Source organism: Culicoides brevitarsis, chromosome 3, assembly GCF_036172545.1.
Source record: "Culicoides brevitarsis isolate CSIRO-B50_1 chromosome 3, AGI_CSIRO_Cbre_v1, whole genome shotgun sequence".
NCBI classification, from domain to species: Eukaryota; Metazoa; Arthropoda; class Insecta; order Diptera; family Ceratopogonidae; genus Culicoides; species Culicoides brevitarsis.
Window position 1 is genome coordinate 7,298,088 of NC_087087.1, and position 26,268 is coordinate 7,324,355.

Genomic DNA, 26,268 nt, shown 5'->3' on the forward strand with positions numbered 1-26,268 from the left:
AAATTAAGATTAAATTAAAATTAAATTGAAATTAAATTAAATTAAATAAAAATTAAATTAAAATTAAATTAAAATTAAATTAAAATTAAATTAAAATTAAATTAAAATTAAATTAAAATTAAATTAAAATTAAATTAAAATTAAATTAAAATTAAATTAAAATTAAATTAAAATTAAATTAAATTAAAATTAAATTAAAATAACAAAAATTTCAAATACTTACTTTACTAATCCTTTAACTCAACTGTAGAAATATTCACGTTTGTCCTTTTCAACTTCACTCCAACCTACCTTCACACGTTTATTCTTGTATTCAACATCTTATCCCTCTCTTTTTCAGACGAAAAAAAAAATATTTATGCTCCTCATGCAATCATATATTAAACCATTTTTTTTAACCAAATGACGCGCGGCACCAAAGAGGGTTGCAAAAATTTGCATTTTTAATAAACCACGCTTACCACAAAAAAAAACCACATCTCACAACCTGTTCCTTCTAGATTTTAAAAGCCAGCCTCTAACGAGTACATTCACTTTTTGGTTCTTGGATCAGACCTGCAAGTGAGCGGATTTTATTAATCAGTTTTTTTTTTAACTCAACTGCATAAATTTTCAATTCGATTGAAAAAAAGAGTCTGCGGATGATGATGATGGCTTATCACAAACAAAAAATTGAATTTGCATAACTTTTGACCACTTTTTGACGATTAAATTGCGGATTTCAGAATTTTTTTATTGGAGGTAGATGAACCAGCTTGGCCATGGATGTTATTCAACTTGCAGATTTTCTCACGGTTTGCAGTTTTGATTTTTCGACGAGGTCTGGAAACAATTTTTTTAGAAAATTTTGTGCAAACATTCTTGTTTAATTTTCGTGTTTGTCCATTTTATTGCTTTTTACACAGTTGAGAAAATATTTACCTTTCTTGTAACAGATGAGCGATGAACAGAATATCCAAACGAGTATCTATGAGTGTGCGAGAGAACATAACGCAAGAAGAAACAGCAATTTTATATATTTTTGTGTGTACCGTAATAACTTACGACGACGACGTTCTGCAGTATGGAGACTTTGCGCGTTCACGAGAGTTCAAGCACCTTTGAAAGTGAAAGCACACAAAGTAAATATGTGTGTGCTTGGCCTGAAGAGACCTACAAACACACACACGTAAATGCGGAAAAGGTGTTGTAAAGTTTTTTTTTTCCTTCTTCGTCTTTGCCGTTGAGCGTTGCAAAGAACATTTTATGCTGCAATTGTCACGCAAAACTTGAACCGTTAGTCCCTTTTTTTATTTTTAGCTCAAAAGTGTGGTAGGACCAGAAATTAAGCAAAAAAAAAATGGGGCAATGAACTCCAATGTAAACTTGTGCATCATGTTTGGGGGGAGATGCGAGCTTTCAAAGCTTTTATTTGCATAAAAAAAACTGAATTCGTTCATTGGTAGGAGTAAACGTTTTAAACATTCAAACAGAATATTTATGCTGACTACGTTCACACGACATATTTGGTCCAGATGAGATCACTTACAACTTTTGTGAGTTGCTGTGTTGACTATAAACTGTTTTTAGCATTTTTTTTTGTTCGAGTTCATTTACCTTTTGCGAGAGGAGTGAGACGTACGCGCTTAATAGCACAACATCAACAAACTAACAGCGTTGACGTTGTAGTCGATTAACTAAGCAATCAATGAATTTTATGCATATTTTAACATTTTTAAGGTGTTGCAGTTGCAGTTGACGTAAATTAGCATTTTTTGTTAAATGTTTCACAGACAAGACGTCTCCATGATGGTTTTTTAAGCTTTTTTTCTGAGGTTTGCGGAAAATGGAAGAAAACTAGGTTGTTGTCTCACTTTTTACAAATTAAACTACTTACCGACATAATTGCTGTAATTTACTCGGTGCTGATATCAGTCATTATCAAGTCGTTTTTTTCTCCTCTCTCTCTCTCTTGCGTTACTAAAAAGGTAGGTAGTAGTAGTTGGAAAATGTGATAAAAATAAATCAATGAAAGCGATTTATTGAGTGATGACTTGTCGATGGAAAGATGATGGATTGACGTAAGTGCATTTTAGTTAAAAGTTTCTTAAGGTTTAAGGTTCAAAAGGTAATTTATTATATTTTTGTTCAATCTGTATTAAAGTAAGATTGCTAATACTTAACATTTTTTTTTCAAACTTTTCATCTTTTAGCTTAAATAAGAAGAAATTTTGGCAGCATGGATTTGATAAAGTAACTTTACTACTTCATTTTAAATAAGTATTGAATACTAAGTAAAAATTTTTTGGGCTTTAGTTATTCTCAATTTAATTTAGCTTTTAATTTGCTTTTAATAATTCAATTTTCAGCTTAGATATTTTCATCATTAATTTTAAAATCGATGAATAGTGAGAAATAAAAAGTAAAGTTAAAAGAAATATCAAGAAAAATTAATTGAACTTTAAGGTTAAGATATTTAGTGTAGCATGAAAGGTATTTAAAATCTTTAAAGCTTTTATATTTAGCATCTTTATCAAAACTCTTTTAATGATTATAAAAGTTTATTCGAAGTTTTAAGATCTTCTTCTAATAACAATTTGAAACTACTGAAGTCCTTTAAATGAATTTCAATCTAATTCCTTTTAAGGATTTCATTAAGTTAATTGAATTGGAGTTCATATAAAGGTCTTCTGTAGTTTCAAATTGTCATAAGAAGAAGATCTAAAAGCTCCGAATGAACTTTTATAATCATTAAAAGCGAAAGATGCTAAATATAAGAATTTTTCAAGTTATTACTTTTAAAGATTTAAAATACCTTTTATGCTTCACTAAATATCTTAACTTCGTAGTTCAAATATTTTTTCTCGATATGTTTTTTAACTTTATTTTTAAATTCTCATTCATTGATCTTAACTACAATACAATATTTTATTCAACCAGGACTTAAATTTATACAATAAATGACATTAATTAAAGGGACTTGATTACTAACTAATCATAACATCTTTGGACAAAACAAAATTGGGGATGATATGGATGCCACACTGGATCCAAGATGGCCTGATAACAAAAATTAATGTTTTAATTGATGATTCTCAAAGTCACAAATGATTCTCTTTCTTAAATTTTACCTAGAAGAATAAAATTACATGTTTCTTCGTTCGCTTATTCTTTCAGAGTGAGGTTTCTCTTAATTTTTAACGTTTAGCGTAAAAATCTAAATCAAATTGTTCATAGGGCAATTTTTTATTTTAAATCATCAAGTAATATTGTTCAATCTTATATATAGAAATTTATTAATAGTAGATTTTTTCTTTTTTGACGACTTTAGCATTGATCTTAAAATTAGTTCAGTATAGATCAGTTTTCTACTTTGGTTAAGTATTTCAGTAGTATAAAAAAAATGTTCAAATTAAAAAAATTATAAATTAGTTCAAAAAATTACCATGTATCGGTCTTGAAAATTTTTGATTCTTTGATAGTTTCAGATCATTAAATTCATTAAAAGAGAATAAGTAACTGAAAAGTTTCAGTTCGCTTTCAAGATTTAAAATTTTCAACTTTGATTCATTTAAACTTCAGAATACCATAAAATTTCAATTGGAAGAAACTATAACTCCTCAAAGAAGTTCATTGAAAATTTTAAGCCAAAATATTTATCTGAAGAAAAAAAAATAAGGATTTATGAAAAAATTACTTCAAATTGAATTGCATAATTAAGCCAAAATAATGACTTATTTCAAAAAAAAAATAATAATAAATTTTTCCCTTAAATTTTAACAAAAAACATCAAAAAACCAAAATCTAATCTTAAAACTAAAGCGTAAGTCAAAAGATATTTTTTTTTTATTTTAACTTAAGTTTTATCTTAGATTCATTTATTTCAGTTATTCTAAATTGATGATTTGAGAAATATAAAGAAAAAATTATAATTCAAACTTTAACCAATTAGTTAAAAATTTTACACGGAACAATTTTTTAAAGCTAAAAGATCATTTTTTTAAAATATAATTTCTTCTTTCAAATCATCAATTTTGAATTACTGAAATGAATTAATCTAACCTAAAATTTAACTTAAGTTAAAATAAGAAAAAACTCTTAAGCTTTAATTTTAATATTAATTTTAAATTTAATGATGTTTTTTTTTTTTTGTTAGAATCAAAGAGAAAAATTTAAATTTTTTTTTTTTTTTTGAAAAAAAATTTTAAAATAACTCATTATTTTGGCTTATGTACCTATGCAAGTTATTGACAGACATCCAAATGCCAAACTTGAAATTTTTCCATGAAACGCCTTACACCGATGATTAATGGTAATTAAATTTTCACTTCCCCATATATGTAAGAAGTACCAACTGCATCTAAAGTAGATTAAATGTCAATGGCTTAGTAGTGACGATCAACTGGTATGTGGAAGTAAAAAATACATTTCTCCGTATTTTCCTCTTTAAAACTTTTCCGCAAAAAAAATTTTTTGTTTGTATTTCAGGTCAGCAATTCTTTTCTTCTCTCTCACTTAAACTGCTTTTTTTATGTTGACAACGAATTTCGACCCACATTCGTTAAAAAGAACCATAATTTCCTTTCTATTCTTGTTTTTATGCGCGTCGTTCGTCGTCGTCGTCGTTCGTTCACAAAATTACATCTTAGCCTTTCAAATTTTACCTAGTTTCCATTGTGTAATAACAAACCGCCGCTCTCGTATGTTATTGGATTGTAATACTTATTACCGGATATATAAATATTGTACTTCTTTTGTGGTTGCAGCATCATCGTCATCATCACGTTGCAGCAATAAAGTAAGAATTTCTCTCCAATAACATAATCTTAATGGAGTTACTTCACTTTTTTTTTTGCTTGCTCATAGTCAGCGATACTTTCTTGCGGATCGCTGTATGTTAAACGGCTAAAGTCCAACATTTTTTTTTCTGTCCGCCGTCAAATGTATTGCGTGAGTGTACGGGGCAATGCGTAACAATAAAAGAAATTTGTGTGTGTTTCATAATAATTAATGGACCCGAATGTGGATTGTGGAGTTGCGTATACTATAAAAGGGCCTTCGACATACAAGTCACACGTCGTATGAAGTGAAGAAGACGGATTGAACATTTTCGTTGTCGTCGCTTGAATGGAATGGAATGGCCAACAATCCAACGGTATCATAACACAATTTTGCATTTTCTCGCATCATCATCATCATCATCAATGGTGCCTCGGTGCGTGCGATGTGTGTGTGTGAACCGAAAAAAAAAATATTTTATATATTTCTGTAACATGTACTTAATATGTATATGATGAAAGTTTTTGGCGTTCACCACGAAAAAAAAAAGTGCGTGTGACTGATTTGGTTTGATGGTTTGAATAATTTTTACGTCGACATTTGGTCTTTCTTTTCTTCGCGCGCATGATAATTAGTAAAACATTAAAAAAAAAAAGTCACTGAACCGTTAACTGATCGTCAATTTTCAACTTTTCTCCGCAAATCGCACATTAAAGGATCGACGAACGAAATTTGGCAGCTAACGCAGAGAAAGTTTACAAGACACTTTTGTCAAACAAATGTTCAGAAATAATAGTTCAATGAACCTGTACTTTTGCAACGAATATTGATTTATGAAATTATGAAACCCGAAAATAAAAATGTAAGTTTACAAAATATCTACTAACCAAAAAAATCAAAAAGAAAAAAAAGAGCAAACAAAAATTAATGATGTTTGCTCTCGACTCGAAACTTTATTAACAACAAACCTTTATGCAAGACGACAAATAAAACACAAAAGTGGTCCAAAAGGGTGGCTTTTTTTCGCGTGTTTGTCGCGATTCGAGTTTTGTATTTGCACGCTAATTTTTCGAGACACAATCACGTAACGGCAGACGCGGTAGATTTCGAAAGATCCTTTTGTATTGTTGTGAATTGTGAGAGATTGTGACATTTTTTTTGAGTAATTGTTTGAAGAAATTTTTTTTCTTACAAAATATTTCACACATTTTATGATGTTTTGCCATATTTGGAGTAATTGTTGCGGAAATCAACTTTTATGAGTGATTTTTATTATTTTATGAGTTAAAAGCTTTTAAAAAATAAAAAGATAGTTCTGATACTTTCTCAAAAATCTTTCGACTGAAGGTTTAAAGGAAGGCTTTGAAAGTATCTCTTTATTTAAGTTTCGACTCTGATTTGAACAATTCAAGTAGGATCAGTTTTAGATTCCCAACGAAATAATAAATTTTATATTTGAAGACATTTTAAAAATCGATAGTTTAACTTCGTTGAGAATCTGAAACTGATGCTTCTTGTATTGTCGAAATCAGGGACGACAAAAAAGAAACTTAAAGGATTTAATAATGAGATACTTCCAAAGCCTTCTGATAAACTTTCAGTTGGAAGATTTATGAAAAAGTATTAAAGCTATCTTTCAATTCATTTAATTTAATTCATAAAATAAAAAAGTTACTCAAAAAAGTTGATTTAAAAACCTTCAGATTTTTTCTCAATTAAGCTCAATGAAGCTTAAAAGTAAAAGCTTCAGACCTCGTAATGTAACTTCACTTAAATGTCTTCTAAATTGATGAATCTTAACTTCTTCAGCTTCAAATTGAGAGTTGTAACTGATTTTTATTTCATCATAAATTGAGTAAAATTATTTTCTAGGCATACTTCAATTAAATTAAAATTTTTAGGTTCAACGTGAGTTTAAGGTTCAACGTGTATCACTCACTATAGAGTTATTCATTTTTTAGCGTAAGAATATAAATTGTATCAATATTAAGGAACACAGTAAGGTCAAAGTTTCAAATTTTCAAGCCAATGAATAAAATGTTCAATGCAGAGTTGAATAAGTTCAAATGATGTTTTTTTCCAATAATGCATATCGATCAATATGAGTCTTGATTGGTATGAAGTTAACGATGATCAAACCAAATCTTGCAGGTTAAAAATTAAGAGAAATTGTTTCTGTACTGATTCAATGTTTCCTTGAGAATTTTGTAGTTGGTTTTCAATAACATCAATTTTGCAAAAATTGACCAAATTCTGTAAGTAAATTATCAAAAAGATTTTTACTTAAGCCTTGTCGTTCTTCTTTGCATTTTTCGATTTTAAAAAAAACTTCAACTTTTCTTAAGTTCTCATGAAATAATAATTTCTTGATGATAAATCTTCAAGTATTCTTGAACTTTTCAATATTTAAACTTGACAAAATTATATTAAGTCTCCTTTAAAATTTTAGCCTTCTTAAAATAAATCTTCATAGTTCACTAAAAAAAATTAAAAAAAAAAATTTAAAATTAAAAATTTAAGATATATCAAAAGTTACCTTACCAATACTTAAAATGTTTATTTTCTTTGAAAACTTAAAAAATTTTTTTTTAAATTTATTTATTTAATTTTTTTTTTATTTTTATTTTTTAAATTTTAATTATTTTATTAATTTTATTTTTTTTTTAAATTTATTTTTTAATTTTATTTTATATTTTTTTAAATTATTGAAATAATTTTACTTTGTTTAAAAAATTATTTTTATTTTATTTATAATTTTAATTATTTTTTAAAAAATTTTAATTTTAGATTCAATTTAAACTATTTTAAAAATTTTAAAAAGAAATTACTGAAAGAAATTAATTAAAGTTATAAAAATTTCCAAAAACTTATAACTTACCAAAACAAAAAAAAAACTTTTTAACAAAAAACCAGTCGTCTCCATTCTACCAACCATTCACGTAAGACATTCAATGTCAAGAAACCCACTCCATTTACCTGAAAAAAAGAAGAAAAAAAACTTATTAATGTTAAATCCGCATTCATCACTCACTTTACTTCTATATTTGTGATTAATAGCAATTCAACACTCGATTACACAGCGTGTCAATTTAAAAATGGTTAAATTATGTTGCGACATTTTTCTTCAGATTTCCGTTCGTTACACATCTTCTTGGCAGCGACAACGAGCGCCTTGTTCGATAAACATTTTCTATTTGATAATGGTAATGATGATGCATAAATATGGCCAATATTCAGGCAATTGCTGCTGTTGCTGCTGCTGCTTTCACAACGTAGGTACCTCGTACAGTAAGGCAAATAACTGTATAAAGAAGATAAGTTTTTTTTTTGAGTTTTTTGTGTTTTTATCATCATCTTGTTTAAATATAAAATATTGATACATAAATAATTTTAATGTAAATTGGATTTCTTTCAGCTCTGTGTGTCGTTGTGTGTAACATAACAGCAACAACAATAATAATAAATAAAACAAAGAAAAAAAAACATAACTCCGTTTAGAGTTTCGTACACGATCGCACGCATCATTATCAGGAACGCCATATACGCCGCGTCGTGTAGCGAGAAGAGTTATGTAGCGACGATATATAGCATTCAGTCGGTCATTGAACCCAAAGTTTCGCCTCCTCTCTTTGACCCATATTTTATAATGTAAAATGTGGAACACTAGGTGACAGCTGATTGCCATACCTACCTACGTGCGCCCGTGTTTCTGCAGAAACGTGATTGAAACAAACAACACGAAAGATTCGTACGCGCAGAAGGAAGAAGATGAACATGCGAAGAGAAAAAGTTTCAGAAACGAAAGAGCAGGCAATAGACGACGAACCCGGAAAATACGTGAGATTTTGGTGTCGCCCTAACGCCGCAAACTGAGTTGAGCCAAACGTTTCTGTGTGTGGAAGAAGTTCAGATCAAAAGAAAATAAGAAATTGTTACAACAGAGAGAAGAGACACCGAGTGTGTTCATTTACATACTTGATACTTGTACAAACACATGACAGAATAGCAATAGCATTTTAACAAGCACGCACGAATTATCATCAAATAAATCTTTGATGGGCAGAGATGTTGCTAAAGTGACATTGAAGGGGGCAATTTTGAACTTGGCTTAAGATTTGAGGTTAGTTTTTTATTTCATTGGAACAAATTTTTCTCAGAAACTAATTTTTTATGATTTTTTTCGAAATTAGAAAATTTTAGGACTTTGGAACACTTTAAACTTTACGATAAAAAAATGACAAGAAATCCAAAAAGAATATCAAAAGTAATTTAAAAAATTGAAGCACTTAAATGATCAATTCACAGATCAATTTATTTCAATTAATCCAAACCAAGCAAAATTTTTTTTTTTTTTTTTTAATTTTCATATCAATTTTTCTTCAGATAAAAGATTTTTACAAAATTTTTAAGAAAAGAAAAATTTTGCCAACAGATGGCGCTGCTTAAACTAAAACCGACTATTGTATTAAACAGATGGCGCTGTTTAAACTAATACAATAGTCGACAAACTTTTATATATAAAATACCTTTAAAGCCATTAGGAATTAAATATACCAAATAACGAATATCAAAGAGTAAAAATTTTACTGAAAAAGATATAGGAAATAAATTTTCTTCACAATTCGAAAATTTTTCATTAAAAATTTAAAAATTCCTTTTAAGTGAATTTTTTTGGAAGTTTTGAATTTTTTTAAAAATCAAAAATATTTTGGATTTATTTATTTGAATATTAATATAAAACATTAAGAAAAATTTTTCATATCGAATATTCATTTTTTTTAATAATAATTTAATCAAAACTTTTTTTTTCAAAATTATTTTTTTCCTTACATATTTATTTATTTTTTGTTTTGAAAATAGGTCAATTTCAATTTCTTGTAAATTAATTATTTTAATTCAATGAATACTTTTAAAATTTTTTAAATTGATGAAAAAATTGGTAAAAAATTCTAAAAAATGTACTTTTTATCTTATATTAATTTTTATCAAAATTTTTTTTGTTAAAGTTTCTTGTGAATTTCAAGTCGTTTTGAGGGCAAAAGTTTTTTTTGTGGATTTTTCACACATTTTTTATAAATTTAGAAAATTTTTGAAAATATTCAATTATTATATAAAAAATAATTAAAATTAACCTTTTTACAATAAAAATTTAAATATATAAGTTAGAAAAAAAACTTTTTGAAATCATTTTCATAAAATTTTGAACGAAATTTTGAAATTAAAATTTTCAAATAAAACTAAATTAAAAAAGTTAGAATTTTGAAATTTTTTTATAATTTGCTTTTCGACATTAAATAGCTTTATTATGATTTCTAAAAAAAATTTAAAAAATTAAAATAAAAGAAATTATTTTTTTTAGCCTAAAATTAAAATATTTTCAAATATTTTTAAATAAAATTTTAAAAAATAAATAAATTATCAAAAGTTAATTTTAAATTTTATTTATAATTTTTAAAATTAAAAATTATTAATTTTTTAAATTTTAAAAATTTAGAATTTTTTTCTTACCTTTTTATTTAAACTTTGAATTTTTTAGATAAATATTGTCAAAAATATTTTTTTTGTCCCATATCCCTTTCACTCTATTCAACGTCTCTGTTTCATGCACAAATATAAATAGAGTAAATTGTAACATTTTTGGTAATTTTCCATAAGAATAGCCCTCAAAGAATTAATGATCATTAATGGCATTTTTGACCGACAATCACTTTTTTATGTAGGTTTCTTCTCTCTCTCTCTACTTTTTTTTTATTTCTACACAACGACCGAGATTAGGTAATAGTAAAGCTGCCAAAAAACAGCTGGGTGACCCGTTATGCCACACACACACACACACGTACCTTCATAGATCAGATGTTAGATATACCGGTAAATTTTTATTCGAAAATTTGTAATTTTTTCTCACAAAACAAGCAATATCACGACGATGACTGTTGAAAAAATGCTAGATGCCGAAATTCATCGAGAATGGAAATGGCTTCGTTTTGAATGTTTTCCTGTTCGTCATTTAACAAGTCTTCGATGACATTTTTTGTGCGCGCGGACCAATTTTTCTCCAAAGTTACGGCACTGAAGCGTCCCAAAAGGCGCAAAAGCATCAAAGTTCGATATCTGACGAAGGCGTTCGGGTCTGTGAGTAAAGCTGTGATGTCAATTCTGCTGTCGAAGATTATTCGCTCGACAAGTTCGGAGTTTTCGGGGCTTTCGCGAAGAACGCAGCCAAGAGTGCCGAGAATGGAGCGTTTTAGGCGATCAATTTCCTTGGGGCCTTTTGTGTTGGAGACATTTGTCGTGAGAATTTTCACTAAAAGTTGATCCACGCCGAGAATAGCGATCGCATCACAAAATTGATCGAGAAAATTTGGACCGCAATGCACCAAATGACAAACCAAATCGTAAATGCAAGCGATGGTACGAAGTTCATCAAGGATAACGTCGTAAAATCACGAAAAACGGAAGCTGTGGAGTGATTATGTGATGGCGAAAGGCTCTGCGTCGTCGGAGGCGTATTTGAAAGTAACTTTGAGGCATAAATTAAATTCGGTAGGAGCTTCACTTCGATATAAATCTACAAAAAAATTAAAATTTAATTAATTTTTAGACAAAAATCTTAAAAAATTAAGGAAAAATCGAACTTACAGTCTTAATATCTAAAATTAAAGACGATGGCCCATTCAAAACTAACGGAAGAGTAAATAATTGAGCCACAGATTCAATTACTTTGGGACTTGCCTTCGAATTTCGTAACGGGGCGACTATAATACTAACGAAATTTTGCTGTTTCAAGGCATCCAAGTCCCCGTCGAGGATTTCTTGCATGGATTTATTGATAAAATCGATCCATTCGTCATTTTCTATTGGCGGATTTTGCGAATCTTCACATGAATCCCATCCAGGTAAGAGAGTTGGAGTGACTTTGTTCGTTCCTTCGATCTCGTCGTTGCTAAAAAAATAATTTTTAGTTAAAATTTCGATAGAAAAATGCTAAAAAGGGTCAAAAACTTACATTTTCTGTTGACTATCCGTACTTTGTTCCAATTTTTCTTGATTATTCGTTCTCTGAAGTCGTTCTTCGTCAACTTTATCCTTTGTTTTATTGTCAGATTCTAATTTCACCGAAAAATTATCCAAATTTTGGTTTAATTTCCGTCTTTCGAGATGATTACTCTTGTTAACTTGCGTTCCGGGACTTGCGTTTTTCATGTTTTTATTCACAGAGTCGTTCAGAGTTTTCAGCGATAATTGCGGAAAATTGTCCGTTAAGTGATTCACGATCAAATTCGAGTTTCCTGTCACGAAACATGGATTTTTGTTGGTAAAAGGCTTTTTTATTGCACCTCCAACGGCGCCATCTTCCATATCTGTCTCGATATTCTCGAGGTCGCTTTGTAAAATGGCGTGAATGCTATCGTGGGATGACATGACGTCGTCATCCTTTTCGGGTTTCTTGTCGGGAAGGGTGACGTTGTTGCCCATGTTGATCATATCGGAGACTTCGAGTTGATGGCGGAGATGTGTGTCGGCACACATGAGTTGCGCTGCTTGACATTCCTTCTCGAAACGTTGATCGTCGGTCATGGCTTGCGTGAAAGGAGATTCGGGGGTGTCGTCTTCGAGAATGAGGATGTTTTTGTGCACGAATGGGTGAGTTAGAATTTCGGGCCATTGGATGCGTTGCGTTGGATCGATGACTAAGAGGCTCTGAAATAGAAGAAAAATTGAAAATATTTATTTTGAGAAGTAAAAATTTCATTTCAAGAATTTGAAATTTTATTTCAAGAAGTTGAAATTTTATTTCAAGAAGTTGAAATTTTATTTCAAGAAGTTGAAAATTTCAAGAAGTTAAATTTTAATTTCAAGAAGTTTATTTCAAGAAATTTGTTGAAATTTTATTTCAAGAAGATAAAATTTTATTTCAAGAAGTTGAAATTTTATTTCAAGAAGTTGAAATTTTATTTCAAGAAGTTGAAATTTTATTTCAAGAAGTTGAAATTTTATTTCAAGAAGTTGAAATTTTATTTCAAGAAGTTGAAATTTTATTTCAAGAAGTTGAAATTTTATTTCAAGAAGTTGAAATTTTATTTCAAGAAGTTGAAATTTTATTTCAAGAAGTTGAAATTTTATTTCAAGAAGTTGAAATTTTATTTCAAGAAGTTGAAATTTTATTTCAAGAAGTTGAAATTTTATTTCAAGAAGCTAAAATTTTATTTCAAGAAGTTGAAATTTTATTTCAAGAAGTTGAAATTTTATTTCTCGAAGTAAAAAGTTTATTTCGAGAATTTAAAATCTTTTTCAAGAGCAAAATTCAAATAAAATATAACTTACATCCAAAAACGAATAACACTCCGGCGTCAAAAAACTGGGCCACTTAATTCTTCCATGTCGAATCAATCGCACAAGATGCAAAATACTTGTCGTATAAAAAGGAGGTTCTCCCGCCAGCGCTTCGTAAATAATACATCCAAGACTCCACAAATCCGCCAAATGATCATAAGGCTTGCCATCCAACAACTCGGGCGACATATAAAGCGGCGTGCCTTTGATCGAGGTCAAGACATGAGTACTCATTGTCATGTTCCTCGCAAGCCCAAAATCGCACAATTTTGCATTTCCTTGCCCGTCAAGAAGAATATTTTGCGGTTTCAGGTCTCGATGAAGGATTCGATGCGAATGCAAGTAATAAAGAGCTGAAACCAAGTCAAAAGTGAGTTTTTGAGCTCGTGGTTCTCCTAAACTTCCCTCCTGAGCAAGCAACGAATGAAGATCAAGTTGCGCGAATTCCGTCACGTAAACAATTTCGTTCTCAGTTTCGAAGGATTTTAACATGCGAATGATGTTCGGGTGCTTCAAGTCTTTTTGGATGTCACATTCGCGTCGTAGTTGTTTGAGATCTTTTGGATTGCGAGTTCGCTGAAAGTTGAAAAAAATTATTAAAAATAAATTTTGAATGAAAAACAAAACTTACTTTTGATAAAATCTTGAGAGCAACAGTTTCTTTTGTCTTTCGATCGGTAGCTTTGTACACTTTTCCGAACGAACCTTCGCCACAAAGCACGGAAATTTTGTAATTTTCCATGTTTTTAGGCTTTTATGAGATTCAAAAGTCACAAATTCGATTAAAAATATTTTTTGTTTTGTTGAATTGTTTACAAAATGATTTGGAAAATGGAACATTTTGAACAGTGGCGTATCTCGATGAATTTTTTTGAGGGTAAAAAATATTTATCTTGAATTTAAAATTTTGTTACAAAATTCATTCAATTTTATTTAAATAATTAAAAATAATTTAAATAAATAAATTTTAATTTAATTTAATCATTTATAAATAAATTAAATAATTTTAATTATTTTTTTTTAATTTTTATTCAAATAAATAAAATTAATTTAAAAATTAAAATTCAATAAAAAATTTAATTAGTAAAAAAATAAATTTAATATTATTAAATAAAAAAATATAATTTTAAAATTATTTATAATAAAATTAATAAAAATTAATTTTTTATTTAAAAAAAAAAAAATATTTTGAAAATAAAGAATATTAGATTGGGTTAATACCCAATAATTTTTGATATCATAAAATTTTATATAATTAAATATGAATATTTTTTTAATATTTTTAAAATTTTCTTAAAATTTAAAAATATATCAGTTCAGCATCCAAAATCAAGAATCATTTAGAATGAAAAGAATCAATGAACAATTTTTTTGAAGCGAAATTTTGCTTTTGCATGATTTTTTTTAAAATTCAAAATTTTAAAAAAATATTTTAAAAATTCGAAATTTTAAAAAAATATTTTTAAAATTTGTATTTGTAGCTTTTGAACGTTAAATGAAATAAGTTCAGTGAAAAACTGTTCAAATTTTTTAGAAATTAAACTTCCTTTAATAAAATGCCCCCATTTTTACCCTGTGACTCTGGAACTGATAACAACCCGGCTATTTTTTGCACATTTCAGTACTCCTCACATTCTGAAATCGAAATTTTTGTTTTTCATCACTTTCATTCGTCTCAAAAATTTAAATCTATGATCAGTTAAACTTTTTTTTTACATTTTAATAATTATATATTTACATTTTACAGGAGAAAAAATATTTTACGGATGATAATTTGGGCATTTTCCTTCGTTCATGAGACACCATTCAGGCCTTATCGCATCTGGCGTGAGTCCCAAAGCAGTAATTCTCTTCGTGAACGCATTCAAACGTGTCTCAACTTCATCTTTATCGAACTTTATTGGATCAGACCAAAGTCTTTCTGCAAGAGCAGCTGCTCGGGGCCATACTCGAGCATCTAAAAAACATTTTTGGTAAGTTTTGAGATTTTTTTTTATTAAATCAAAGAACTTACGAAGTGAATTTTGGTTCACGAATTCGCCCCACATACAGCCTTCGCCTCCAAGAACTCCTTCATCAGCTAAAATTTTGTTCGCATAAACTTTTTTCCAGTTGTAGAAGGAAGTTGTGCCCCTGTGAGATGTTAAAAAGTTGAAAAATCTATAAAATTGAAGAAAAATTGTCTTACCAGAATCCATGATCGAAATACCACGCATTTTTCGTCGAAATTATCAACTGATATCCTTTTTCAAGTAATTCTTTGTTCAAACTCATTTCAGATTCGACCCACGTTTGGATGACATACCGTTCCGGCGACAAATATTTCTGAATATTATTCGGATTTGTCAAGTCACTGGACCATAAAATGACTTTTGGAGCTCCCGCAACGAGCGAATCGTACGTTTCGAGCATCCGTTGCTGAAAATCACTCCATAACTGCAGAAATCCTTCTGTATTTCGTTTAATTTCACGTGTGTTCATGCTTTCAATTATCGTTTTCGAACTGTTCCAACATCCGAAATGCACTTCATCGCCTCCCATATGGAAATTTACTTGACCTGGATTGACATCGACCAAATCTTGATAAATATCTCTCATCACGAGACTCACATTGGGATTCACGGGATTCAATTGTCCACATGGAGGTTGAATGCAAAAGTTTCTCCATGGCTCCTTTGCGACACAAACTGCGAGTTCTCCGAGTCCTTTTTCGACTCCCCATTGCCATCCAAGCCCAGCATGGGCAGGAGCGTCAATTTCAAGTAAAACCTGAACGCCATGCAATTTCGCAAATTCAATAATTTTTCTTACATCCACGAAGCGATAAACTTTTTCGGGTGAATAAGAGCCATATTGCGTCATTTCCGGTCTTCTCGAAACCTCAAAAGGAAAACTTTGCGCATCTGTAAGATGCCAATGGAAAACATTCAGTTTGGCAGCACCCATTGCCATGATCGTTTGTCGAATGTGTCTTAAAGGCAGGAAATTACGCGAAGTATCGAGTAATAAGCCACGATGTTTGTAAAGAGGTTTGTCCCGGATGAGAGCTTTAGATAAAATTACTAAACCATCGTCATTTGATTGGGAAGCGATGAGTTGTGATAAGGTCTCTAAAGCGTGTCTTGCTCCGAAAATCGTTTCAGACGTGATTTCAGCTAAAATATTTTTCGTATCTGCACTTTTTACATCAAGAATGTAACTTTCGTTTGTATTCCAGTTTAGAATATCGCTTGAATTGCTCACGTTGAAGAAAATTGATAAGCCACGACCATCAACAGAATTAGATTCTCGAGCATTTCTGAGATTTTTATATGAAAGTCTCATTTGTCGCTTGAAGATTTCCGTCATTTTTGTCAATAAGGGATGTAAAGTTGAAGAAACTCCTTGGAAATCGAAACTAAAAACATAAAAAATTAATTAAATTTAAATAAAATAATTTAATTTAATTGAAATGATTAGTTAAAAATTAAATTAAAAATTAAAATAAAAATAAAATGAAATAAAAAATAATTTATTTAAATTAAATAATTAAAATTAAAAGAAGTTTATTAATTTAAATAATTTAGAAAATATTATTATTAAATTAATTTAGTTTCAATTTTTAACTAATTTTTTTAATTTAATTTAATTTTTTGATTTTTTTAATTAAAATTTTAAAATTTAATAAAAATATTTTTTTAAATATTATTAAATTAAAATATTCAATAATATTATTTAAAAAAAAATAATTTTAACTATTTGTTTAAATTAAATTAAATTTTAAAAAAAAATATTATTGATTATTTAAATTTAATTTAATTAATTAAAATGATCAAAAAATTAAATTTAATTAAAATAATTATATTTTTAAAAATTATTTTAATTTTAATTATTTTTTTTTATTAATTTAATTTTTTTTTTTAATTAATTTTAATTAAATTTAATTTAATTATCTTTTTTCATTTTTAATTATTTATTTTAATTAAATTTAAAATTAAAATATTTTAAAAAATTTACCTCACTTTTTCCATGCTAAAAGTAATATAATTGTCACTCAATTCGACAATTTCATACGGAACGGGCCACAAGCCGCGATTTTTGCCACAAACAAGTCTACATAGCTCTTGTGACTCGTGCAGCGATGTATTTTGCGTTACGCCGTCTTCCAACAAAACGGGAACACAAAATTTGTTATCACAATGCCATTTTCGAACAATTGCCCCTCTTTTGTGGGAATTTTTATGTAAAAATTAAAACAATTGCGAATTAGATTAAATTTTCATTAAATGTTTGCCAAAAACTCACTGAGAAACAGCAAAAGTTGTAACGAACAGCAAATATATCATTCGATGCATTTTTTCTCTCTGAATTGATCACATTAACGGTAATTCGCGCGTAACTAACTTATTAATATTAATTTTTTAATTCCGTACTTTCTGCTCGAGGAGAATCAGTGTTTTACGTTCTAAAAGCAGAAAAAAGTGTAATTTATATTACGATTAAAATTATATTTTTTATTGCAGCGGGAAGAAGAGACAATTTCAGTGTGAATGGATGGATGGATCGTCAACTACTGAATAAAGTGAGTGAAACAAAAAGTGAGCGAACGTATGGAAGGTATTTTTATCGGTATTTCGTGAACATGAATTTTTAGTTCGTATATGGAAAATTTTTATTTGAAAAAAAAATTAAATTACAAAAATAAATTAAAAACAAAAGATAAAAAAATTAAATTTAAAAAAATTTTGAATTACATTTTGAAATTAAAAAAAAAAAAAAAAAATTTTTTTAAAAAAAAATTTTTTTTAAAATTTAAAAAATAAAACAAAATAAAAAAATAATTTATTTAAAATTAAAAAAAATATATAGAAATCAAAAAAAAATAATTTCAGGCAAAATATAATTTTTAAAATTTTTTTTATATTTTGCGATAAAATTTTTTTTTATTTTTTTTTTTTTTTTTTTTTGAAAAATTTTACTATTTTTGAAAATAAAAAATTATTAAAATTATTGAAAAATTGCTAAAAAAAATATTAAAAAATTTTATCTTCAAGATAATGAACATTAACCTCAGATAAACCAACTTATTTAGAAAGATAACCTATTAAAATCTGAATTTTATCAATGCCAAAAATTTTTGTCGTTATCATTTGTTATCAATTTCGTGTTGTTTTTGTTTGTTTTTATTTAATAATTCAATGAACTAAATTTAAATAAATTTTATTTGGCCAGACCACTCATCAAATGACAACAAACAAAAAAAATTACACGCAAGTTTTTTTTTTCTTTTGTCGACTTGGTTGAGTAAACACATTTTTTGTTATTCGCCATCGAAATTTATCCATTAATAAATATTTCACTTTAAAATAAATGTCACTCAATATTTTTTTCTATTACTTCATTTTTATTTCTAATCGGTAAAATCCTACGTTTCTAATGCTTATTATTATTATTCGAGTAATCAATGCAGCCATTTGTCGTTAAATCAATTTCCTCATCTTCAGAATCGCTGCCGTCTAAACTTCCGCGACAACTGTCTTTCGCATCTTTGCTTGCTTGGAATGCGGGATGCATTAATGTGAAGCCCGGAGATGCGTCTGATGGCTTTTCACTTGGATTTGTGTTGTTAACTGTTGGGTTTTCCTGATTAGTTGATGAAGATTGAGGAGCTATTAAGAGTTAAAAAAAAAAAAATAAAAAAAAATTTTTAGAAATTTTTAATTTTTTTTAAATTTCGTTTAGATTTATTTATTAATTTTTAAAAAAAGGGCTCAATTTTTTTTTTTTTTTATTTATTTATTTTTCATTTTTTAATTATTTTATCGAATTTTTATTTTTAAATTTATTCATATTAAATAATAAATAATTTTTTTATTTATAAATTTAAAAAAATTTTACTAAAAAAAATAATTTTCTAATAATTTTTAAAAACAATTAAGCAAAATATAATAAAGCAAAAAAAATTATAAATGTTGTTATATTTAAATTAAATAAAAATTAATTAAATTTAACTTTAATTAACAACATTTATTATTTTAAATTTTTGATAAAATAATTTTTTTTAAACTACAAATTTTAATTTTTGTAACTTATAATTTTAAATTAAAAAAAAATTCTCAAAAAGACAAAATTTTGAAAAACAAAAATTATTTTCTCAAAAATTGTAAATAAAAAAAATAATTAATTAAAAAAAATATTTTTAATAAACAAAAAAAAAAAAATTAAAAAAATAATTTTAAAAAAAATAATTTCACAAATTTCTCATTAATCGATTTTTCGCTAATTTAATCAAAATTATTTTTTTTTTAATTTTAATTTTTTCACAATTTTTTAAATCACTTTAAATTATTTTTCATTATTATTTCAGCTTCAATCACAAAAAAAAAAATTAAAAACTCACCTCCTGGCGCTCCATTTATCCCGAGACAACGCATCCTCCAAGCATCTTGTAACAGTTGAAGTCTTGCCTGTTTCCGCCATTTCGCACGACGATTTTGAAACCACACCTGAAGTAAGTACAAAAACACTCTTTTTAATACATTTAACAAAAAAAAAATGCACTATCCAAACATCAACTAATTAGCTAATTAATTATTCAGATTTTCATTACTGCCACAAGAGTTTGCTCAAACAAAAAAAAATACACGCTCGACAAAAAAAACGTATTTTCCTGTGTAAACTAATTTTTTTTCACTCCACATTTTTTAATTACTTTTTCTCATCATCAACAACGTCACAAAACAACAAAAAAAAATTATGAAAGAACATTTTTAATTATTTTATGAGATTTTATGAGACAAACCTGCACGCGTGCCTCGCTCAAGGAAATTCGTAACGCTGCCTCTTCCCGCAAAAAAACATCCGGATAATGTGTCTTTTGGAAGAGCGTTTCGAGCTCTTGTAGTTGCTGCGGCGTGAATGTCGTGCGATTTCGGCGTTGTCGTCGTCGCCCGAACATATATTCGGTCAGCAGATCGCCAGGAAGCGGAGAAATGAAAGGACCTGCCATGATTTTTTTGTTTGGATTTTTATGTCTTTCCCGAGAGAAGGTCGTTTATAAACTGATCATAATTTTTCCATTGCATTGTAATAATAAAGGAGTTTTCACAGATATTTTTATTTTTTTATCCTGCACGAAATGTGTTGGTAATGTAGAAACGGGTGCGTCGAAAGAGGTACGAACGTAGAGGAAAATGGAGGGCATTGTTCGACGTACTTGGCTGCATGGATCCTTTGAAAGTGCAATTTTTCCCCTGTTCACGTGTGATTGTTGTGACGATAATTTAAATGGATCAAGATATAATGGGAATGATTTCCCCTTCTCATCTTCTCGTTTAGCGTTGGTAATGTAACGGTAGCGAAAAGGTGACAAGGAATATCATAATGATGATTGTTGATGCAAAAATTTAATCATTTTTCATCAGAGAGTCAGTGACGGATTTTTTTTTTTTTTAATTTTTTTTTTTATATTTTTTAATATTTTTTTTATTATTTTAATTTTTTTCAATTTATTTTTTTTATTTTAATTTAATTTTTTTTATTTTTATTATTTTTTTATTTATTTATTATTTTTTTTTAAAAATTTTTTAATTTTTATTTTTTTTTTTATTTTTTTATTATTTATAGTTTTTCATTTTTTTTTATTTTTTTACTTTTATATTTTTAATTTTTTTATTAATTTTATTTTTTTTTTATTTTAATTTTTTTTATTAAATTTTTATTTATTTTTTATTATTTTTATTTTTTTAATTTTTTTTTTTATTAATTTATTTTTTTTATTTAATTTTTTTAAAATTTATTTTATTATTTTTTTTTATTTATTTTTTTAGAATATTAAACTTTTTAAATTTATTGCTTGGTTTGAATTAATTGGAAAAAAATTAAAAACTTACCTCAAAACTCACCGAGCCTTAATTTCAAAAGCCTTCAAATAAATCCGCTACTGCATCATAGGGAGAACATTTTTCCTAAAATAAAAAAAAAAATTATTAAAATTTTCCTTAAAAAAATGTAAATCCTAATTTTCTCCATTTTTCATGTTTTTGCATAGATACAAGTCAACAATGCGTAATGCAATACAGAACTTTTTCCCAAACAATGCCAACAAAATTTTTATACATTACACAATGAATTATAATTCAGTTTTTGGCGCGTGCGCCGCAAAAAAATATTTAATATATAAAAATATAATCACTTTTGCACACATACCGAATGAGCGGGCGGAGCGATATGAGGCCAATCATAAAGGAACAAACAATGCACTCGTCGTTCATAATGAAATTAAATTTTATAATTTGATGTCCCGAATGATGTTTCATATGAAATTAGGTCGATTTTTGGCAAAAGCTCGATTTTGTTTTAAACATTTGTTTGACGAGTAAATACGAGTGACAACTGAAAATTAAAATTGTTGATGAATTTTTGTTAAACATGACAAGGTTTAAAGTATAAATATTTGAATATTTAAAAAAAATATTTTTATTATTTTTGTCTGATATTTTCTTTGTTGTTGTTATATTTTAATAAATAATGTTGAGTTTAAGAATGAGTCGTTAGGGTGACTTTAATTTAATTTTTTTGGCGAAAAAATTTTTTTTTCTTAAAAATCTTTTTTTAATTCAAAAATGTTCATAATTTAATATAATTTAATTTTTTAAATTTTAGTATTTTAATTTTTAATTTAATTTATTTTTTTTTAATTTTTTAATAATTTAATTTAATTTAATAATTTAAAATTAAAAAAAAATTAAGTTAAAATTTCAATTTTAAAATTTTAAAAATTATAACTTTTTGTAAATAATTTCTTAAAAATTTCCGAAAAAAAAATATAAAAAAATATGCAATTTATTCCAAAAAAATTAATTTAAATATTTTATTTTATTTAAAAAATTAATTTATTAAAATCATTAAAAAATTATAAAAATTTTAAAAATTAAAAAAAAATAAATTTTTAAAAATTATTAAAATAATTAAAATAATATTTTTTTAAAATTTAAAAAAAATAATTTAAAATTTTTATATTAATTAATTTAAATTAAAGATTAATTTTCTTTATAATTTTTGCATAAATTTTAATCTTACCTGTCATTTCGATAAATTTCTTCATTTTTAAATTTTTTCAAGTCATCAATGTTCAAAAACTTGAATTTGAGACTTTTCTCCAAAAAATGATCACCCAACATTTCTCCAACCTATCACTTCTTTTCCATATCTACAACAGAAAACGAATGAAACGTTCATAAAAAACATCAAAAACTTTTTAAATCACGTCTGCTCGTATTTTCTCTCATTCTTGATCATAATGCATTTTTCAATTGTATTTTCCTTAATGTTTGTTTATTTATATAATAATCATCATCATGTCTCTGTTGTTGTTGTTGTCTTGCTGCTGCCATTATTGTAGCTCGTACTTCATTTGTATATTTCATTTATCATTTTTCCTTTTATCACAGAAAAATGTGGAAAGAGAGACAGAGAAAAATAATAATAATTTTCTTTGTCAGTTTTTTAAATAAAAACATCCTTCCTTAAGGGATTTATTTTATGAATTTAACACTGGAGAAACAGAATTATGAATCTCATCACAAATAAACAACATTTTCCATTGTCATTGTATTATTTTCTTTGACATTTTATGCTTTTTTATACTTACATCTCAAGTCTGGAATGGAAATTTTTAATATTGTTTTATCTTTGAAATGATTAAAAAAATTTCTTTGTTTCCGACTCTTCGTCTCTAATATGATTGCAGATTTTCTTGCTGCTTTTCAGCAAATGAAGTGAAACAAATGTGCATTGCATGTTAATTGAAAAATGCATTAGATCATAAATAATTTTTAATCTCCATTGATTAAATTTCTTTCCACGCGCCGACTTGATTGATCGTCAAGTGAAACAAAGATAACCAAACCTCCAAATTACAAAAAAAAAATGTTTAGATTTACACAAAAGGAACGTTTTTTAATCAATTTAATAAACGAATTTGCACATGTGCCATTTTATTGTGTGACGACATACAAAAAATTTAAAAGATTCAATTGATATTTTATTTTTCATTCAATTTTCATTATATCGAGAATATTTCTTTTCAGTCCGTTTTTTGTTCGTTCAATGTGTTATTGAATTGATGATTGACGTACAAAGCACGCCTCTATTATGAACCGTAACAAGTGCAGAAATGTGTTTTTAGAGGGGACTGGAATTTGCATTTGATGCTTTGTTTAAGGACGAAGGAAGTACAAGGAGGACAAGGAAATGTTTAATGAAATTATTTTTAATAATAATAATTGAACAGATTGAATAAATACGAGGCATACTTCAGGAGTAAACCGTTAATTATTATGCAATTACGCACCGATTACCAAATGGCATCGATTTCATCGAGTATTTATTTAACCGGAGAAAATAACAGGTAAGTTTAAATTTTTTGTGTTGAATTATTTTAGATTATGACTTAAGCGCTTTTTGAGTAAATAACAACTTTTTATTTTATTTAAGTTTAAGAAGCTAAATGTTAAAACAAAGGTAAGTTTAAATTTTTTGTGTTGAGTAATTTTAGTTTATGATTTGAGCGTTTTTTAATAAATTCAAGCTATTTATTTCATTTTAGGTTCTGAAAGCTTTATTTTATTTGACTGATGGCATTATTAGAATCTGTTAAAACACTCTTCAGATGAAAAAAATACAAAGGCAAAAACATGAGTCATGATAACGAACTGCTTCTATTTTAACAAAATTTTCAATGAACCGATTCTATCGCTGTGCCATCTAAATACCAAAGATACAATCCATTTGAATCTGGAGAAATAGTGGCAATACAAGAAGATATAGGCAAGATATCAGTTCAAAGTCTTCGAACTTACCGAGCTTATTGAAAAGGATTTTTCTTCCCGGAGGTTCCTTAAAATGATTTGAAGAAAGAACAAAGCAATAAATAAATTGACCACAAAACTAATATATTCAATGGAAGAAAAACTGCGAAAACTATATGATATTAAAATTTTAATCAGTTCTATATAGAGAAACAAAAGCCAAAAATTGTTCTTGATTACAAGTTTTAAACAAACGTTCTATGACAAATTAGAAGTAAACAAAAAGAAAACTTCACTTGTTTGGAGTTCGAGGAATTATTTCTTAACACAAAGAAACAATTAAAACATCTTTTTAATTCCTCAATTAAAAAACATTTATTTGTGCAACATGTTTCGACTTGTCAGGTCATCGTCTGGCACACGACTGACGAATTGAGGAATTAAAAAGGTGTTTTAATTGTTTCTTTATGTTAAACGTTCTATGGTTTAAAATTAATAAAAAAGTGCCTCAAAATTTTTAAAAATTTCAATGTTTGGCATTTTTCTTAATTTCATTTTTATTTTATTTTAATTATTTAAATACTTTAATTATTATTTATTTTAATTTTTAATAATTCTATTTTTTTTAAATTTTCAAACCAGAAAATAAAAATATCTTTTAATACATAAATTTATACCATTAACAGACAGACATCAAACCTCAAAGGAGCAAATTTCATTTGCAACTCCTTAAAACATTTTTCATAACAAATTATTTTAATAGTTCTGGGCATTCATAAATTCAATTTGAATAAAACGAACCTGATTGAATTGAAAATATTTCCCGATTCTTTTGAAATAAAAATATTTTTATTTTTAACAAATCGATATTCAATTTATATCCATTTGAAAAATTAAATTGAATGAATTTTGATCTGTTTTTTCTCAACTTTTTATTTTATTTATTTTTCATAAATCACAAAAAAATATCAAGTAGAACGACAGATGTTGCTCATGTTTTTTTTTCTGCTTCATACTCCCAAAAGTAGGATAGAAGAAGAAAGAAAATGAATTTTATGAATAGATTATCATCATTGTGTTATGTAGGTACGTGTATGTTGGTTGAAACAAAAGAGTTTAATTTTCATTTTTTAATTATTATTTATACACTTCCAGGGAGCTTCCGTATGGCGAAACAGGCAGGATCTAAATGAATGAGATTCTACAACGTTATTATGATTACTCGTCGTCGTCGTCTGTGTGAAACGTATGTATTCAATGTTGTTATTATTATTATAATAGAGTAAATGTAGAGTACGAGGAGAGAATGCTGGCATGAAAAGTACTAATAGTGTGTGTTCTGTATGCAGAAAATTAATCAACAAAATGATATTTTTCTCTATTGTTTGAGTTATTCTTTTATTTTTTTATTATTATTACTTCGTTTTTTTTTTGCGAATCTACAAAAAAAAATCATAACAATACCTCCTCTGATCATGTTAAAAAAAATGCAAATGTTCCAAGAGAGACGACAATGACGAAAATTTGTTTTAAATATTGAATGATACGAAAAAAAATTCGTGATCGATAATGCAAAAAGATAAATTGACAGCTCATGTGGCGTGTGTTTCTAAAAGTTACTAATTACAAATTTTTTTCCGTGCCTTTTTTTATCTGTCAGCGTCACTGACGATGCTGCTCTTGTTATAGTTGTTGCTCTTGTTCGAAATAACTAAATGTTCCTAATAGTGTAATGAACAAAAAATGTCACACAATGCAACACCTAAAACAAATAAAAAATATTTTCCATAATGGTGATGCCTTTCATTATGCTTTTTAAACATTTTTTTTTCCTTCTTTTCTCTCGCATTTTTTTTTTGTAGTTTAGTGCAAAAATAATGACGATAATCATAATGAACATCTTTTGAGTGTAGCGTTCGCTGCTTGCTCGCTGTAAGTGCTGCGAATGTGTCTAATGCTTAAAAAAATGGAAAATAAAAGCACACAAAAATGAGGCATTTGCATTGTGAAGGCGAGAAAAATTGTATTGTGTAACGAGACAAAGCTGTTGGATGAGGAAAAGTGGGTGACAGGCTCTCTGCAAAAAAATGAGACTTTTCAGATTTTCAGAATTGACAAAGTTTAAAGTGACTCTGTGAAAGTTTCAGGATGTTCACTACTTGGAGATAAGGTAAGAAAAATAATGAAAATAATAATAAGAATTGTCTGTTTGTTTGTGTTAACAATAATAATAATCATCATCATAAAATAAAGAATGTTTGAAAATTACAGGAAAAGTTGTAAAAAGGACTAAAGCGCATTTCAGGTAAGTATTTTATTTTTTTTTTAAATAATTTAAAATTTTTAGTAGAACTTTAGATAATGTCAAAAATGATTTAAATCCTTA

The 26,268-nt window shown here is 27.1% G+C and overlaps 3 protein-coding genes across 3 annotated transcripts; all 3 read right to left on the reverse strand.

The window, feature by feature from the left end:
• Positions 1-10,619: 10,619 nt before the first annotated feature.
• Positions 10,620-13,860, reverse strand: LOC134834364 (serine/threonine-protein kinase fused). The gene is given in 6 exon segments (XM_063849002.1): positions 10,620-11,183; positions 11,186-11,326; positions 11,398-11,701; positions 11,765-12,459; positions 13,084-13,668; positions 13,724-13,860. Coding segments are annotated over 6 exon segments (2,343 nt in total). The 5' UTR covers positions 13,835-13,860; the 3' UTR covers positions 10,620-10,676.
• A 645-nt stretch (positions 13,861-14,505) lies between these two features.
• On the reverse strand, positions 14,506-17,630 carry LOC134833809 (chitooligosaccharidolytic beta-N-acetylglucosaminidase-like). The gene is made up of 6 exons (XM_063848263.1): positions 17,377-17,630; positions 17,089-17,295; positions 15,281-16,489; positions 15,107-15,225; positions 14,831-15,049; positions 14,506-14,727 (listed from the first exon to the last, which is right to left on the reverse strand). The coding sequence occupies exons 1-5, from the start codon at positions 17,424-17,426 to the stop codon at positions 14,853-14,855; spliced, it is 1,782 nt and encodes a 593-aa protein (XP_063704333.1). The 5' UTR covers positions 17,427-17,630; the 3' UTR covers positions 14,506-14,727; positions 14,831-14,852.
• Positions 17,631-18,490: 860 nt separating this feature from the next.
• Positions 18,491-20,095, reverse strand: LOC134835120 (paired mesoderm homeobox protein 2). Its single transcript, XM_063849985.1, has 3 exons — positions 19,874-20,095; positions 19,472-19,577; positions 18,491-18,740 (listed from the first exon to the last, which is right to left on the reverse strand). Exons 1-3 carry the CDS (start codon positions 20,078-20,080, stop codon positions 18,505-18,507), a joined length of 549 nt encoding a protein of 182 aa, XP_063706055.1. The 5' UTR covers positions 20,081-20,095; the 3' UTR covers positions 18,491-18,504.
• Between the last annotated feature and the right edge of the window lie 6,173 nt (positions 20,096-26,268).

What these genes read in the sequence shown, in the direction of transcription:
- LOC134833809 (XM_063848263.1), bottom strand. Translation starts at nt 17,426, where the DNA reads ATGCATCGAATGATATATTTGCTGTTCGTTACAACTTTTGCTGTTTCT. An exon ending in ACAACTTTTGCTGTTTCTCA is followed by an intron (nt 17,296 to 17,376) that starts GTGAGTTTTTGG and finishes TTCCCACAAAAG; the next exon opens with AGGGGCAATTGTTCGAAAAT. An exon ending in TTTAGCATGGAAAAAGTGAG is followed by an intron (nt 16,490 to 17,088) that starts GTAAATTTTTTA and finishes TTATGTTTTTAG; the next exon opens with TTTCGATTTCCAAGGAGTTT.
- LOC134835120 (XM_063849985.1), bottom strand. Translation starts at nt 20,080, where the DNA reads ATGGCAGGTCCTTTCATTTCTCCGCTTCCTGGCGATCTGCTGACCGAA. An exon ending in TGAGCGAGGCACGCGTGCAG is followed by an intron (nt 19,578 to 19,873) that starts GTTTGTCTCATA and finishes TACTTACTTCAG; the next exon opens with GTGTGGTTTCAAAATCGTCG. An exon ending in GATAAATGGAGCGCCAGGAG is followed by an intron (nt 18,741 to 19,471) that starts GTGAGTTTTTAA and finishes AACTCTTAATAG; the next exon opens with CTCCTCAATCTTCATCAACT.